The sequence below is a fragment of the Punica granatum genome, chromosome 8 (assembly GCF_007655135.1).
Source record: "Punica granatum isolate Tunisia-2019 chromosome 8, ASM765513v2, whole genome shotgun sequence".
NCBI classification, from domain to species: Eukaryota; Viridiplantae; Streptophyta; class Magnoliopsida; order Myrtales; family Lythraceae; genus Punica; species Punica granatum.
In genome coordinates this window covers 23,684,053-23,699,918 of record NC_045134.1, presented here as the reverse complement: position 1 = coordinate 23,699,918, position 15,866 = coordinate 23,684,053, and the positions used below count along the sequence as shown (strand labels likewise).

General features: G+C 40.4%; 3 protein-coding genes and 1 non-coding gene across 6 annotated transcripts; 2 read left to right on the top strand and 2 right to left on the bottom strand.

Moving 5' to 3' along the window:
• Positions 1 to 2,460: 2,460 nt before the first annotated feature.
• On the bottom strand, positions 2,461 to 5,000 carry LOC116188186 (FHA domain-containing protein FHA2). 2 transcript variants are annotated; one of them, XM_031517380.1, is made up of 3 exons: positions 4,285 to 5,000; positions 3,503 to 3,715; positions 2,461 to 2,915 (listed from the first exon to the last, which is right to left on the bottom strand). In XM_031517380.1, the coding sequence occupies exons 1-2, from the start codon at positions 4,919 to 4,921 to the stop codon at positions 3,516 to 3,518; spliced, it is 837 nt and encodes a 278-aa protein (XP_031373240.1). In that variant the 5' UTR covers positions 4,922 to 5,000; the 3' UTR covers positions 2,461 to 2,915; positions 3,503 to 3,515. The 2 variants fall into 2 exon arrangements, with proteins under 2 accessions (XP_031373240.1, XP_031373239.1); XM_031517379.1 differs by having other exon boundaries at positions 2,469 to 2,915; positions 3,503 to 3,660; positions 4,285 to 4,991.
• On the bottom strand, positions 3,990 to 4,134 carry LOC116189694. Its single transcript, XR_004152464.1, has one exon. It is a non-coding gene; the product is annotated as a small nucleolar RNA snoR135 (small nucleolar RNA).
• Positions 5,001 to 6,535: 1,535 nt separating the features above from the next.
• On the top strand, positions 6,536 to 8,997 carry LOC116188188 (dolichol-phosphate mannose synthase subunit 3). 2 transcript variants are annotated; one of them, XM_031517382.1, is made up of 5 exons: positions 6,542 to 6,667; positions 6,754 to 6,821; positions 7,198 to 7,387; positions 7,470 to 7,577; positions 8,656 to 8,997. In XM_031517382.1, the coding sequence occupies exons 3-5, from the start codon at positions 7,286 to 7,288 to the stop codon at positions 8,713 to 8,715; spliced, it is 270 nt and encodes an 89-aa protein (XP_031373242.1). In that variant the 5' UTR covers positions 6,542 to 6,667; positions 6,754 to 6,821; positions 7,198 to 7,285; the 3' UTR covers positions 8,716 to 8,997. The 2 variants fall into 2 exon arrangements, with proteins under 2 accessions (XP_031373241.1, XP_031373242.1); XM_031517381.1 differs by lacking the exon at positions 6,754 to 6,821 and having other exon boundaries at positions 6,536 to 6,667.
• A 2,343-nt stretch (positions 8,998 to 11,340) lies between these two features.
• LOC116187869 lies at positions 11,341 to 14,807 on the top strand. Its single transcript, XM_031516866.1, has 2 exons — positions 11,341 to 11,900; positions 13,173 to 14,807. Exons 1-2 carry the CDS (start codon positions 11,659 to 11,661, stop codon positions 14,620 to 14,622), a joined length of 1,692 nt encoding a protein of 563 aa, XP_031372726.1. The 5' UTR covers positions 11,341 to 11,658; the 3' UTR covers positions 14,623 to 14,807.
• The last annotated feature ends 1,059 nt before the right edge of the window (positions 14,808 to 15,866 follow it).

Here is a 15,866-nt window from a genome sequence, read left to right as displayed (position 1 = left end):
CTTTTCGGAGTGAGTTGATAAGTGAAATTGTCGGTTTCGCAGACGTCTGCTGGAAGCTAGCATTGCTATAATGGTAGGATGCTGATGCAGGTTGGAAGTCCCCTTGCACCAGATTTCAGCATCAGACAGCGTTTATGAGCTTTTATTGTCTTCTGTTTTCTCTAAATATTGAAATAAATCGCTCTGCTACTTCGGTGTTCCAAACTCGGGAAACAATTCCATCTTCTTTTTCAATGAAAGAGGCAAATCGTCTGCAGTGTGCACTACGTGAAAGGGTGTAACAGTTAATAATAGCATAATAGCATGTGCAACTCTGTTTTGCCCCTTACAATGAGTCATGTCGTGTATCGTGATGCTTCAACATTCTGATCGCAGCTCGTTGTCAGATGTGGATCATGTTTTAGTGTGTTCCCTCGACGAAGCAAAATTTTGTTATCTCTAATTATGGTCAAGTAAACAATGTAAGTAGGCATAAATGCGTTTCAAGTACAAGCGATATAATGATGAACTGAGAGCCTTGTTTTTCACAGAAACCTTTTCAATGCCACCGGAACGCCAGCATAGGTTTGTCCTGCGATTTGCATATGCAGGTAACCTGTAATAAGCTTGACGGCTGCATACATCAAGCACCGATGCATTTAAATGTGGATGTGAATGGCTCAATTCTCGGCCAAATATATATTAGAGAAACTCGAATTAAATTCATATCCCTGAACTTGAGATCATGCCATTTTCTTCCTGCTGTTGTTTCCGTTCGTTTACTGCCATATGGAGTCAATGTAATCGATTGGAAACAGAAAACAAAACAGAATTCTGCCCAATGGTTTCGGTTTAATTATCACCAATATGACTTGGGCAAATTCGAACGTATTTTACTCGAATTCCGTTTATAGTAAAAAATGAAAGATTTTGTAAAATAAAGCACAAACTTTAAGAGTGCGTTTGGATTTAGAGTTGAGTTGAGTTGAGTTTTGATTTTAATTGGTTTGTAATGATTGTGTTGTTGAATTATGAGAAAAAGTGTGAAATAGTAATGAATAGTTGAGAAGAAGTAATGGTTAAGTAATGATTGTGTTATTGAATTGTGAAAAAGTAATGAATAGTTAAGAGAATTTAATATTAAAAATTAAATTGAGTGATTAAAAAAATTTTAAAAATTTTAAAAAGTAATGATTGTGTTGTTGAATTGAAGATAAGTGGAGTGGAGTTGAGTTGAAAATTTTTAAAAAAACAAACACACCCTAAGAGTGTGTTTGGATTGAGAGTTGAGTTGAGTTGAGTTTTGGTTTTAATTGGTTTGTAATGATTGTATTATTTAATTATGAGAAAAGGTGTGAAAAAGTAATAAATAACTGAGAGAAAATAATGATTAAGTAATGATTGTATTGTTGAATTGTGAAAAAGTAATGAATAGTTGAGATAATTTAATATTAAAAATTAAATTGAATGGATAAAAAAATTTAAAAATAAAAAAAGCAATAATTGTGATATTGAATTGAAGATAAGTGAAGTTGAGTTGAGTTGAGTTGAACATTATTGGGAAGATTTAGCCAAAGTTTAACTCCATTAACTTTCTCGTTACTTCCTACAACATGTCACTATACCATCCGGTGAATTACTTTTAAATTTCTTTCATTAATTTAAAAAATATTTTAAAAATTAATTGTGTTGAAAAAAATATAAAATTCAAAGAAGGACAAAAAGAAAACTAGAGATAGTTATTGATCGTGTTCAAGTACAATCTCCGACTTACCCTTTAAAATTAGAACAGTGATGATCGGTTGGCTGGGAACGGCCTGATGGGCTACCACATATTTTCTTCTCTTCTCCCCTTAATTTTGTAATTTCTTTAATCATCAAAATTTTTCTTAATTTGTTTTATACGTGTCGGAAGCTACAGAAAAATTAATCAGACGGTAGGGAGGTCACTATTTTTTGGTTTTATAATTATGTATTGATTAGATACAGAAATTTCGTTCCTGCAATATATTATCAGGACTCCCGTCCATAATATCAGCGAAAAAAAGATCCTCATTATTAAAAGTAAAATAGAAAAACAAAAATGAACAGAATATTGATTGAGTAATAAGCAGTTCTAACTTTTACGCGGCTTCGATATTATCAAGACGCAGAGCAAATTAGTAATAGCTTCAACATTATCAAGGATTCTCTTCCGCAGGCAGTCTCGGAACTGAGAGCTAATGTAACAACGGCTTCTAGACTTGAGCCATCAGACGTGATTCACACCTTATCAACCTTTAAGCCTCGAGTCATCAGATGCAATCCGCACCTTGTGCACTGTTGGATCAATGGCTAAGAAGCCCAGTTGGATATAATATCAAATGTTTCCCTTAAACCTGAACACAGGGTTAAAATTTAAAGATCGTATCCTTTTATGCACAATAGTTTGGAATTGCACCTTCCCTGCTGGAGGAATTATATTGATGCAAAGGATGAAAGAAATTTGGAAGCTCGAAAATTTCAAATATCGAGTATGACTAGAATGCTGTTCACATGAATAGATGTTACTAACCGGTTTAACATTTACAGACAGGTTCACAAAATCTCTCTGAAATACAACAGAGAACGTTCTCACGGCTAGTTTACAATCTATGGGCTAATAGCACCAGATTCCGGCCAGATTGAATGAAAACAGGCAACATATTTGAACTTACCTAACACGGACAAGACTTGTTTGGAACATTTCAGGAGAGGAGAGAAACGAGAGATACAAACTCCTGAGTGACCCGACCCTTAGACCGGGTGTTGATGACAAAATGCTCAGGGTACTTCCTCAGCAGCATGAGCAGACCATACCAGGGTTTGCCCTGGGATTCGGGGCCCGGCCATTCCTCGGAGGTCAGGTATCTCCTCACCCGACTGTGGTGCCAGACATTACTGTAGTTCTCCACCAGCTTGATCAAAATACAGTAAATATAAGAAAATCCCAAGGAAACATCATATGAGAAAGATTACAAAGGCCAGACAACAGTTACTCGTGTTAAAAATTTAATGCGACATAACTGCGTGGAGCACTCTTTCCCTGCTGTCCCCGAGTAACAAAACTAAAGGTACTAATTCAATACACCTTCATTCAGCAACAGTGAGATACATAAACATAAACACAGCAAAGAACATAGAAAAGCAATATCTAAATTTTTTTTTTTCAACAACGGGTAGATCATAAGGAATCACAAATGACAGCATAGACATATTACAAGTGAGAGAGGAACCCCATTCCATCAAAAAACAACACAGAGATCGCACTATAGATGCCATAAACGCGAACAGGATACATCACTATACAACTATACAAGCAGCAAAAGGTTTTTACGGATCATATGAGGCACGTTGCATTTTTATCAACAGGAACTGGCCCAAACCGGAAATGACAAAAATTCATTAGAAATATCTGGAATTAATTGAGCGAAGCGGATTTTATAAAGCAGGGAAAACAAGAGCATATAAGGAAGCAGATAATTGCAGAAGGTTGACATCTAACCTCAGCATGAAGTTTATCCATGGGCATCCATTCCCCAGGGCCACAGACGTCGGAGAGCACTGTTGCCACAGATGAGACCACATCCTTCTCCTCCAACTGCAAAAGCTGCTGATTGTCGGCTTCCCTGTCGACTCTCGATCGTCCATCTCCCTTTTTCTCTACACGAAATTAAGCATCCAGGAGCAAGATCACATCCGCTTAAATGTAAATCGCCTATAGAACCATGAGTTCATTAATTTGGAAGAAGTAGTTCATCAAATTTGGAAGATGTAGTTCATTAAATTTGGAAGAAGTTGTTCATGTTACGTTCAACGACATTAACATCCGAAATTTCGAAGAAGCAAATAACTAAACCGCTGGCAACAAATAATTAAGAGAGACAACAAACAGGGTATTCGGTCTCCATAACCTTAAGCCAAACGAAACAAGGTTCAAGCATGACAAAACAGGCTTTTGAAAATGGAAAACAGGAGAATGTATCATAAAAACATATGGGGAAGATGATAGTTGAATGATTCATTAATGTGAATTATAACTGCCCATCTTCACCGAGAAATCAATCTTGCAGAGGTAACCCTTTCGGCACAGCACATCGATCTTCATCGTACAGGCCGATACACATGCCCTGCTAATCCGACAGCCCATCACACAAATCATAAACCATTGAAGCAATCAAAAGACTCCTCAAACAGCAGAGGAAGAAGACAAAGCTCCTGTCTTGATCAGCAGAAAACCCTACTGAGCAGCAAAACACCAGCAGCAAGGGAAGGATTAGGGCTTACCCGATGAACCCGCTAATCCCGGCTTTCCACCACCGTAACCATAGCCATCAAACCCTTCCCTCCTCAGTTTCTTCACAGCGCCGCCGCCGGTTCCACCACCTCCACCACCAATACCATCGTCATCCTCCTCATACTCCTCCATGTAATACTCCCTCCCCCTCCCTTTCTTCCCCCCTGAGCTGCCGCTGGTTCCCACAAGCTGGTACCCGTACGGCGGCGGCACCACTGGCACCGGCGCGGGAGGGGGTGCCACGTGGTGCCTTGGCCCGAGGGTACCGCCGAGAATGCTCCTTACGGGGAGGAGGAAATAGAACTCCTTGTCGCCGATCTGGAGGAGATCCTGGGAATCGAGCTTGACGGGTGGGGTACCGGGGAGGTGGAGGACGCCCTCGACGAGGCAGCCGTTCTTGCCGAGGACCTCGAGGGCGAAGCGCCGGCGGGAGAAGTCGTAGAAGATGCGGGCGTGGTGGCGGGAGATGTTCATGCCGCCGCCGAGGCTGGAGAGGTCGACGTCGACGGTGGACTTCTTGGAGTTGCGGCCGAGGACGATGGAGTAGGTCTGCATATAGTACTCAAAGTCCTCACCTTGCAGCTTAGCGAACCCCGCCTCCACGTCGCTGCCGCTCGACGCCGCCATGGCTGATCTGATCGAAATCGAACAGCTTGAGGATTCCTTTCTCCGCTTCAATCAGAATCAGAATCACAGAGGGAAAAAAGAGGGGTGTGAAAGACGAGAGGGAAGGGAGGGGCATTTTCGGTATTTTCCCAGGTTATTAGGCGAAGCCCCTAAACTTTGCTCCATCTCAATTGAGTTACTATAGTTTTAGAGTTCTCGCATTTCACTCCCTGTAGCTTGGTTGAACCGATTTATCCTGTACAAGTTTGCTCATCTGAGCGATCGAGTCGACAGCAAGAAGCGATGAGGCACCCACAATATTGTTACTGGTGAGGAACGGTCCTCAAAAGGGGGCCGTCGCGGGTAGTCTAGCGTGATCAAGTGAATAACTCCAACAGGACGGAGGCGGTTATATAAGGCAGGAAGTCTTTTTCTTAATATGCTTGCGTGCTTGGTGAGGGGTAGTTATAGTGGGCGTAGAGTAATGACGTCTCCCCCAGTGCAGTAGAAACTGATTCTAGTCTTTACCCGGACTTAGTTAATCGGGCATCTTACTTTTGTGCTTATCAGTAACTCCACCGCACAAAAGAGAGCCGACATCTAAAACGGCATCAACTCCAGAAGCATGGATGAACGAGAATGAGCTTGAGAACATCATTTCAGATCAAATGATGATCTTATTATAAGAAGCCAACAGGTAAAACTGCTTACGAAGAGCCCACCGACTTCTGAAAGAGGCCTCGGCATGAGGCACCAATCACCCAAGGCTGCATCAGATCCACTCACAGTCGAATACTATAGCGTGAAAGGAAACTTCAACTGATGCCATAATCCTTCCCTTTAATGGCTGCACATGTGAATGAATCTTCTCATCTATAGCTTCTCGCATACTAAGTACAATCTCCAGTGCACTTTTCGGTATTTCAGCAGCTCTCGATTCCTTCTCCTCGATTCTCATAGCGAAGGAGCAAGAAAAGAAGATACTGTCCTGGCTTTCACTGTTCACTTTGATGAAAACAATTATGCCTTTGGATAAATCTAGAGAAGCATGTGTCATTCCACATTACAGCATTAGACATGTGCATTTGCAATGGTAAACTCCTTCCATCTCCCTCCCAGTGAACTCTACTGTCCTTTCCTTCAACCAGCCAGAAAACAGCATCGGCATTTCCTTGGAGTTGCGCATCTCCCACCAATGTGTCGAATGCATAGATTTTGTTACCCCTATAAAACACCTCAGATGCTTTTGCTTACAAAGGTAATGTTGATGACTCTTCTACCCAATCGGTTTATCAAAGGACCGACTGAGTAGGAATTCATAAACCAAAATAAGGTGCTTTTACCGTCTCCTACTTCATACTTTGTCGCAGCATATATAAACTTTTTTCTCGAAATAGAGTTATGGGATTGTGTCAATAAGACCTTCGTTGTATTTCTTTCTCCTTTTTCCATGTTCTATTCCGGTCGACTACTTTGGCAAAGCTGGAGATTAGGATCACATTGAAACGTATGTAAAATTTGGGAGGCCAACTCTAAGGATCTGAAATATGGGACCCAAAATTGAAATTTGCATATTAATTACATTATATCTAATTTCCAAAAAATAAAGATGAAAAAAAGTTATTTACTTGTCAAAAATAGGAAAAGGGCCGGCCCAGACGGACTAAGTTGCGACCTTTCTCCGGTTGCCCGACGACAAACACCCGAACGTCCACCGGAGCTCCGACCATCCTCCGTCGTCGCCACTAGGACCGCCTTTGCCGACCGGTGAGCTCTCTCGCTTGAACTCTCTCTGCGTTTCTTTTGGCTTTCTTCCATTTCAATTCCTCCGGTGATTCCAACATTTCATTCAGGAGAGCGAAAATCTTCAAGTTTGATCTGAAGTTTCCTGCTTGTTTCAATCTACCACACATCCTCCATGGTTAGCTTGCTGCTGCAAATTTTCTCCATGTCATGTTACGTTTGAGAATCAAAGTCGATGTTTGGCTATGAAGGATTCAACTTTCTTATATCCCCTCTTTGGCATTGTGCTTGGAAGAGTCCGTTAGCTTAGATTAATGAAATTTGGGGCAGCCTCCTTTTTCTGAGATTTTGTTTTGGGAAGTCCATCCAAATATGCATCTTTGATCTTCTTCAAATTACATGTTTCGAATGAATTTTTCCTGATTTCTTATAGATTATGACCTTTGATATGGTCCTGTAATGATCCAGTGGAGACACATTAGCTGCAACACGGATAATCTTTTATTTTCTATCTTAAGTATGAACACCCGACTAATTCGATTAATCTCTTGCAGGTCTTGAAGATTCGACGATCTTTTGGTTCTGTCGTGATACTATAATTCTGTTTTAGAATTTAGAAGTGATCGGACCAATTGGAATCTGATGAAGCATATTTTCAAGATTATTACCTTACTGGTGGCAATCTCCGCCTTGTGGATTGGTCTCCTGCAGATGTCTTTAGTTCCACGAAGTCACACTTGGTTGGTGAGAACTCTTGCATTTCTTCTGTTGTTGAGACCTTATATGTCATACGATGTTGATGATACCAAGTGTCATTTCTTTGCAGCTGCCTATATATTTCATTGTTTCACTAGGGTGCTATGGTTTGCTGATGGTTGGCATCGGTCTGATGCGTTTCCCTACTTGTCCTCAAGAAGCAGCACTGCTGCAGCAGGTACTTATTCTTCCGCATGTTCTCTTTAACTAGATCTTATTAGTGCACCAGGAGCATGAAATATATCCACGCTTCACTCACGAGGAATATTTTTTAGGAAATAAGTTTGGTCTTTCCGATAACAATAAATTGTTGCCATAAATGTTGTTGGTAACTATTGTTGGGCGGGTTGGTTTGATCAATGCTATCAGAGGACCACCTTTCCTTAAGCTGTGGAGACACAAATTGGTACATGTTTGACAGTATGGAGTTATTTTTGTTGGTTCTTTTCATGATTGCTATGGACCTGGATCACATGGCTGTTAAGGGCAATTAGCTTGTGTTGCCTGTTCATTGGGGTTTGGCATGATAATTGTTGTGGTGTCAAATGAAACCTGATTTTGACAACTATATGATACTTTCGTTACGCTGCAGGTAGTTTGGAATTCTTATCATGCCTAAATGCTTTGAATACGTGAATGTTTAACGCTCCATGGGTGGACTGGGTAGCCTTATCGTTTTCGTGTAGATGATCATTCTGATACAAGTACTGAGTGGCATTGAAGCAGTTAGTTGTGACCTGGCTTTGGGTCTTTTGGGGGTTATCTTACATGTTTGCATTATGTCAGGAAGCTCATGCTTCACTTGCTCTCTCTAATTGAGGATGAAGGCAAGTTTACGATTGGTCCATTGAGGGTTAGGTCTATTCTTTACTTGGACGAGTTTGCAAAATTTGGCAATCTTAATTATTTATTTATGTGCAAGAAGAGGAAATTTGCAAAGTCATCATTAGACTATTTTACACGATGTCTTGTAAGTAGTTGAAACCATATATATCCATCTTCCGCTATTATTACAAGTGGCGACTGCATTAAGAACTTCAGATATCGGTCAGCACATATGGTAGCATGAAAGTTAGAAACCTTGTCAATGTAAGTGTTGGAAATTTTAAACAAATTAATACTGTTTCTGCAATTTCTTTCCTTAGCCTGCACCATCCTTTGCATGATCATTGATGATCGATCTGCAACTATGTTAAGGTTTAATAAGCGTGCGGATGTTGCGTTTTTCACATCCAAGCTACTTCCTACTCTTGCAGGACATTTCTGAAGCCAATGAGTTCTTGAAGCAAAGAGGGGTCGATGTTGGCTCTGACTAGGAACAATTTCTGGAATAGAGGGAACCTTTTAGATTACATTTACACTCAATTTTACGGCAAATGGGAGCCCCGGAACTGACGAATATTAGATGATATGCTTACCTGGTGAGACCTTGTGGTAGAATTGTGGAGATGGAATTTTTTGTAAGATTCTTTTGTTGGTCTGCTTCTAAAAAAATGTAGCTGATATTCTGAATCTCTGCTTCATTGGAAGCAAATACATTGACACTCTCTTTTCTTGTGCGGAAGACGAAATGGAGTAATCGGTTTGAGGTTTCATGAGAGGAATGTATGGTATAAAGCCTAACTTGCTCAAGCCGTGATAGAAAGATTATACGCTTCGTAGAATCTCTTAAAGAAAAATATGTTCATAAGAAGGCAATCAAATAGCAACTGCTATGTTTTTTATGCTGCAAGGAGAGATTCAGTAATGGTTTCTTCAATAGAGAATTAATTATATTTTCTTCGCTACAAAAAAATTATATTTCCTTCACTGGACAATTAATTGTATTTCTTTTCTTTTTTCCTTCCAAATCTTAAATAAATAATATAGATCATGTGAAACGTGGGGCCGTTGAAAATCAATGAATGGAGTTGCATTATAAATTGAGAGGGACATCCTTGCCTGTGATGATGTTTTTCCAACAGTGCAGACCAGCCAATTCATATATGCTTTATATGTATATGTATGTATGTGCATATTTATATCTTTTTTTATTTCATGAAAATGGTTTCTCAAGGCATTGGATTTTTAACGGCTAAAAAAACATTTTTCTGTGAAAAACAATTTAATGCAATTATTAATTCACATGTTCTCTTCTCTCCACTCTACAGATTCATTCATTCATTGTGACCCTTTTGAGCAAAATACAATAATTGTTCCTCTACCTGTCCATGGATTTCATTCCTGATAAATTGACTGCTATTTCTGAATCTCCAAGGAACAAATTACATAAAAAGAATAAATAGAGAAATAAATAAAACAATACTTTTCTGCATAGTAATGAAATTCTTTGAAGGGACTGATATAGGGATCAAAAGTTTCGGACATGAATTCGAATTCTGGTGATGATGCACGCTAACAAATGAGGACCGATGGTAACGAGACAAAAACATGAGTTTTATTGAAAATATAAGGTTGAAACGAAAAATCATGAAATAGAGGAAAACTGATCTCAGAAAACAAAATAGACAGAGACAGTATTTGATCCTATGTGAGCGTATATAATACATATATTTCGGGTTTGAGTGTGATGGATGAAGAAAAATGTGTGGATGGGAACGTTTTACTATTTAATGGGTCTACTAGCTCAAATTAAATTAGTCGGGATCCATTGAATTTTTTAATATTAATGTGAATACTATATATATTTAGTTAGGATAAGAAAGGAAGAATAAGTGCCAAATTTCATTTTAATGGCTCAAGAAACTGTTCGAAAACAAATTCAGAAAACCACTTTCAGTTTTCTGTCAAAAAGCAACTTATTTTCAGTTCGAGCAAAAGGAAATTGAGCCAATTTAAGAAAAGACAAAAGAAACTAGAAACCTCGCCCCAAGCCTAAGAAGAAACAAAACAAGCAAATGTTCAATAGATTTTTAAAAAGGAAAAAATATATACCATAGCATAATCTTTTATTTTTATGTCAATTTTACCACAACTTTTTAAAATTACATTATATAGCACAACATTTAGGATGTAGTGTCAATATAGCATGACGTTAATTTTTTCGTGAAAATTAAACAAAAAGCAGATGTGTGGCACATATGAATGAATAGTGGATCCAAACTCTTATCACATCCAGAATAATCCATATTCCGACTAGCCTAGTACCCTTTTGCTCACCCGACTTCTTCACCGTCAATACCCGAATCTCATTCCCGCCTCTTTACATACGAAACTACTCTTTTTGAAAATAATTACACCATCAATAGAATGAAAAAAAAATCATATATTAAACTTATTACATATCATATAGTGAACAATTGATGAAAAATTGATAAGGACAAAGAAAGCTCATTCCTATGAAATGAAATGCATATCTTAATTCGTTTTCATCTATGGAAACAAAAGAGGGAAAGTATGAGAGAAAGACTAGGATGAAGAGGAGAAGAAAGGGCAAAGCGTTGAATTGAAGAGAAATTGGGATTGCAGTGAGGCGATAGATGTAAGAAGAGGCGATAATGGGATTCGGGTATTGATAGGAAGGGAGTCGAGTGGGTAAAAAAACACTGGTCATGTCGGATTATGGGTTATTTTGCATGCAGCAAGAGTCTAAGTCCAATATTCATTCATGGGTGCGTCACATCAGTCTTCCACCGACGTCATGTCATAATTAACACTATACTCTAAACGATATGCTGTATACTGTAATTTTAAAAGATTGTGATAAAATTGACACAAAAATAAAAAGGTTGTGCTATAATTGACACTATATCCTAAACGATGCGTTACATAGTGTAATTTTAAAAAGTTACGATAAAATTAATACAAAAGTAAAATAGTGTATTATGGGATATATTTTTCTCTAAGAAAGATTTCTGCTGCGCAAGAAACCTCAGCTATTTCATCTGTTTTCACAGAAAATGCTGTTTTCCGCAAAAACAAGAAACAGTTTCCACGGAAGGCCAAAACTGAAGAACACCTCTCCCTCTCCCTCTCCCTCTCCCCCTTTTCCTCTCTGTAATTTCAGAGAAAACATTTCTAACTTTTCCAGCTCACTTCAGAACTGTCCACTCCTTTACGAACATCTCTCTCTCTCTCTCTTCTCTCTCTCTCTTCCTCTCTTCTCCGTGTCTCCATTCTCTGTTTCTCTGGAGAGAGAGAGAGAGAGGCTTTTGGGCATTGCCCATCTGCTCAGAGCCCAGCTAGTAGATCCAATGCGTTAGCGCAAAGCCCTAAGAAGAACCTGGGAAGCAGAAGACGAAGAAGACGAAGAAGGGGAAATGGGCGTGTTGAGCGAGTCGCTCTGCTTCTGTAAAGGAGTGAGCAAGTCTGAGAGGATGAAAGCTACGATTTTTACCACTAACTCTCCGGGCATGGCCTTAATCTCCGGCGCCGGCACCGGGTTCCTGATCCACCGGAACCTCCTGCTGACCACCCACGTCAACCTCCCTTCCATCGTCGCCGCCGAGTCAGCAGAGATCCAGCTCCAGAATGTAGCCTCCGCAACTCTGTTTCCTCACAGGTCCTCCTCTTCTTCTTTCGAAGTTCTCTTTTTCTTTTTTCTTTTTTCTTTTCTTTTTTTCCATTCATTTTCAAATTTCTGTTTTTTAGCTCTATTTTCCATTTTCTTGGAAAATGATAGTGGGAAAAAATCCCAATCTTTTCAGCTGTTTTGGTCAATTTTTGACAATGTTGGATCCTAGTGATTGACAATCATTGATCAGGGAAGAAAGTGGTAAGTGTCAGATTGCATCTAGGTAAAAGATAATAATCACTTACTTTCTGTACTGGACAAATCATAATCATAGGAAACAGTTAAAATACATTCAATTCCCATTTTGTCTGGTCTTACTATGTTGAAGAGATTAACTTGATGAAGTCATAGTGCGTTATCAGTTCAGTGATTTTGACTTTGTGGGCTTCTTCCATTTGTTGTGTATTGAGCGTAAAACACTTCCTCAATTTGGTCTGTCTGGACTTGATTTGATTTCTTACAGCGATGTGATTTGACATAAAGCAGTGAGATTTGTTGAAGGTATCCCTACAGTTGTACTGTGGTGCCAATTTGGTGCCTTCCATCAAACTGTTCGAAGTAAAGTTGTTGTCGACAACAATGTCAACACTGGTTGTATGTTGTGCACAACAGTTGATTGTGTGTCTCCGGTTTTCCTTGTAAAAACGCAATAGTGTTGAGCTCTATTAGAGCAGAAGAACTTTGAGAGGATCTGTAGTAAGGCATTAGCAGTTAAAAGATAGGTTTCTCGGTTCAATTGCTTAGCGTTTGTACTGTTCGGGGGTGCTTAAGCATCCATCTTGTGATATAGGGTAGACTGATTCGGATACTTTAAATGTTAGTCAGAGCTTTGGCCATTGAGAGAGATGAATATGAAGAAGGTTCGGTGGTGAATCTTTTGGCTTCTTCCGTAATACTCCATGTTATATAACAGGTTTCCGGGGATTTCTCGGGATAAATGTGTTGATGAGATTGGTATTGTGATAAAATAGTGGGATGGAACAATATACGATATCTATCAAGCATGACAGACTTCTTTTCTTTTGTTCTAATTTGTGTAGAATTCACTTGGACACTTGAATGTTATGCTGATTTAAGTTTTCATGTCCTCCGTGACTGCACATCATGAACTTTTCAGCTGTGACTAAATTGACAGCGGCATGGATCTCTGGTTGAATTCATTAAGACGTTTTGATGTTTGTGTTGTCAAGATGCATTGGATTTTTTGCAGCATTTCTGGTTAGCAAGTCAGTTTCATATCATTTTTCTTGTGGTTTGCAGGTTCTTTATTACCAGTTCCGTTCTCGATCTAACTATAGTTGGCTTAGATTATAACTCAGATGGAGACTCAAACTCCCAGAGTCAACACCCTCTTCACTACTTGAAAACGTGCCAGAAACCCAATCTCGACTTGGGCAGCATCGTCTACTTATTGGGCTACACCGACAAGAAGGAATTAACCATTGGAGAAGGGAAGGTCGTAATTGCCACTGATAATCTCATCAAACTGTCCACTGGTGGGGTCCCTTGGGGCCTGGGCTCTGCAGGGTTCGACTCTCAAGGTAACCTCGCTTTCATGATCTGCGACCCGATGAAGCTGGCAACATCTCCCAACACAAAGTCCTCTTCTACTTCTTCATCTTCTACTTCATCTTCGTCAAAGAGGGATGTTGGGGCTCAGTTTGGGATCCCAATCCCAATAATATGTGATTGGTTGAACCAGCACTGGGAGGGAAGCCTAGATGAGCCGAACAACAAGCCTAAATTGCCCATCATCCGACTGATGTCAGCGGGCCCAAGGGCGGAGCATTCCTCTGCTTCTTTTACTCTCCGTCGGGTTTTTAAATCGACAGAAGCTGATGATGATGATGATGGAGGGACCCCGTGTTCTTCAAACTTAGCCCAGAAAGGTCAGGACCATGCGGGATCAAGCTGTACTATTCCTCCAAATACAGGCATCGGGGAGACCAAAAATAGTACTGACCCTCCTGGGACCCGCTTGCTGGGAATTCCAACTCCTGAAATATATGAATCTCCGAAAGTCACCTCGGTGCCTATGCGTCGAAAAGAAAGTAACCCAGTTCAGCTTTTAGATATTAATTTCCCACCGAGATTTACTAAACCTGCAGTGCCACTTCGACCGCCCAAACTGCTGATCCCTCATTCCGATGAGAATTCCGTCAAAGAGCTGCCATCTCCTCAACCAAGCTCACAAATAAAGGAAGACGACAAGACCGACGAAGCAGAACCAATCAATCACCGTGCAGTTTCAGAGATTTCTTCCTCAGGTTCTGTTCAAGTGGCCCAAAGCGAGGTCCAGTCTTGCTCATCGCCTTTAGAAGCTACTGAGATGAATGCTGGCTTCAGCAGTGAAGAGGAAACCATGTACTCCGCAGAAACTGCAGAGAGCAGGAACTACACAAGCCCGAGAGAAGGGCGGTTCCAACAAGTCGGGAGGAGCCAGAGCTGTGTTGGCCACAGCAGATGGGCCCCGCCAGGGAGCTCGACCACTGCTGCTCGGAGGGCTTTGCTTGAGAAGCAGAGGAGCTTTGTCCATGGAAGGAAGGTCCACTCTCAAGGGGCGAATTCTCAGAGGAGTAATGACTACTTCAGCCCGACTGTGTCTTCAATCATGAAGAAGAGAAATAACTCGGAGCATCATCAGCGGACGCACCAGCAGATTAGGCCGAGGCAGAGTGCTGTGAATTCATCTCCGAGATGGGCGTTCTGAAGATCAATTTTCGATCAATGCAGGACCCAAATGAGACATTGCATATAACCCCTTTTTTTCCCTTTATGTTGCTATACAGTTTTGTACTTCGTGAGCATTTCGAGTTCCCAATATAAACTGTAATTAATGACGATGTAGAACCTACCATGAATAAGGAATGGTTAGATCACTTTCCTTTCAGATAAGTTACTAGTGCTTGCTTCTTTGATACTGAATACTGTTCTTTGGAAGTTTACTGGATTGATCAAATCACATTACACAGAGAAATTATACCCGAAACTACAGCCAGTAAATTTTTCAGTTGACAGTCCCCAATTGAAGGCCGTTTGCTGTATTTTGCAGCTAAATCTCACATGGTTATGGATTTTCGATTGTGTTTCAATGGAAGCTATCAGAATTCTCCCCATAGGTAGCAACTTCAGACGCACAGTAATGCTCTGTTCCATTAGGCCATCAATGAAATTGCTTAATTTCCTATGAAGAACTATCAGAAGAGCCTAACAAGACAACAAACAGAGAAACTGTGCCCAGCGGGAGCCGCACATTAAAAAGCTTGGACCACGTCTGGTGATCCTTACTATAGTTGTCGACTGTGCCATGCATTTTGGCATTAATACCAATTCTTAACCGAGCTAAGAAAAGATTCCATCATCACTGCATTTGGCACTATAAGATGGGGGCAAGATCCTGACTAAGATGCAGGAAGGAAAAGGAGAGTTGAGTGAATATGGAGAAAGCTGCTAAACGATCTCTTGCTCTGATTCTCCTCCTTGTGGCAGTTTCATTCCAGGGAATGGAAGGTGAGAGAGACTTACCAGGGAAAGGCGAAGTCTACAGCCCACAGCACTTCTTCCGCTTCTGGCCATTTCATTTCCCATGGATCGGGGTTCCTTGGAGCCATGGATCGACGAGGTAGGGCAAAATGCAGTCGAAGGTGATCACGCATGACCCAAACGGTGTGGAGAGGAGAGCCCATGGAGCTGGGTCGAGTAGTTATGTCATCTAATGAACTAAGATGAATAATCTAATCATGTTTGGTTTAGAACCGTGTGCGCTTTGTGTCTCGGTGTTTATGTTGTGTGTGTGTGTTTGTTGTCTGTCCCCTAAATTCTGTTAGTGTTAGGCTAACAGCTAATTAAACTATGTTTGTCTTCAATAACTTCCGGTATTATGAACATGTCACCAGTGAACATTAACCAAAACTCTAATGTCCGGAATATTTTTCCAGCTCGACTGACGTGAGA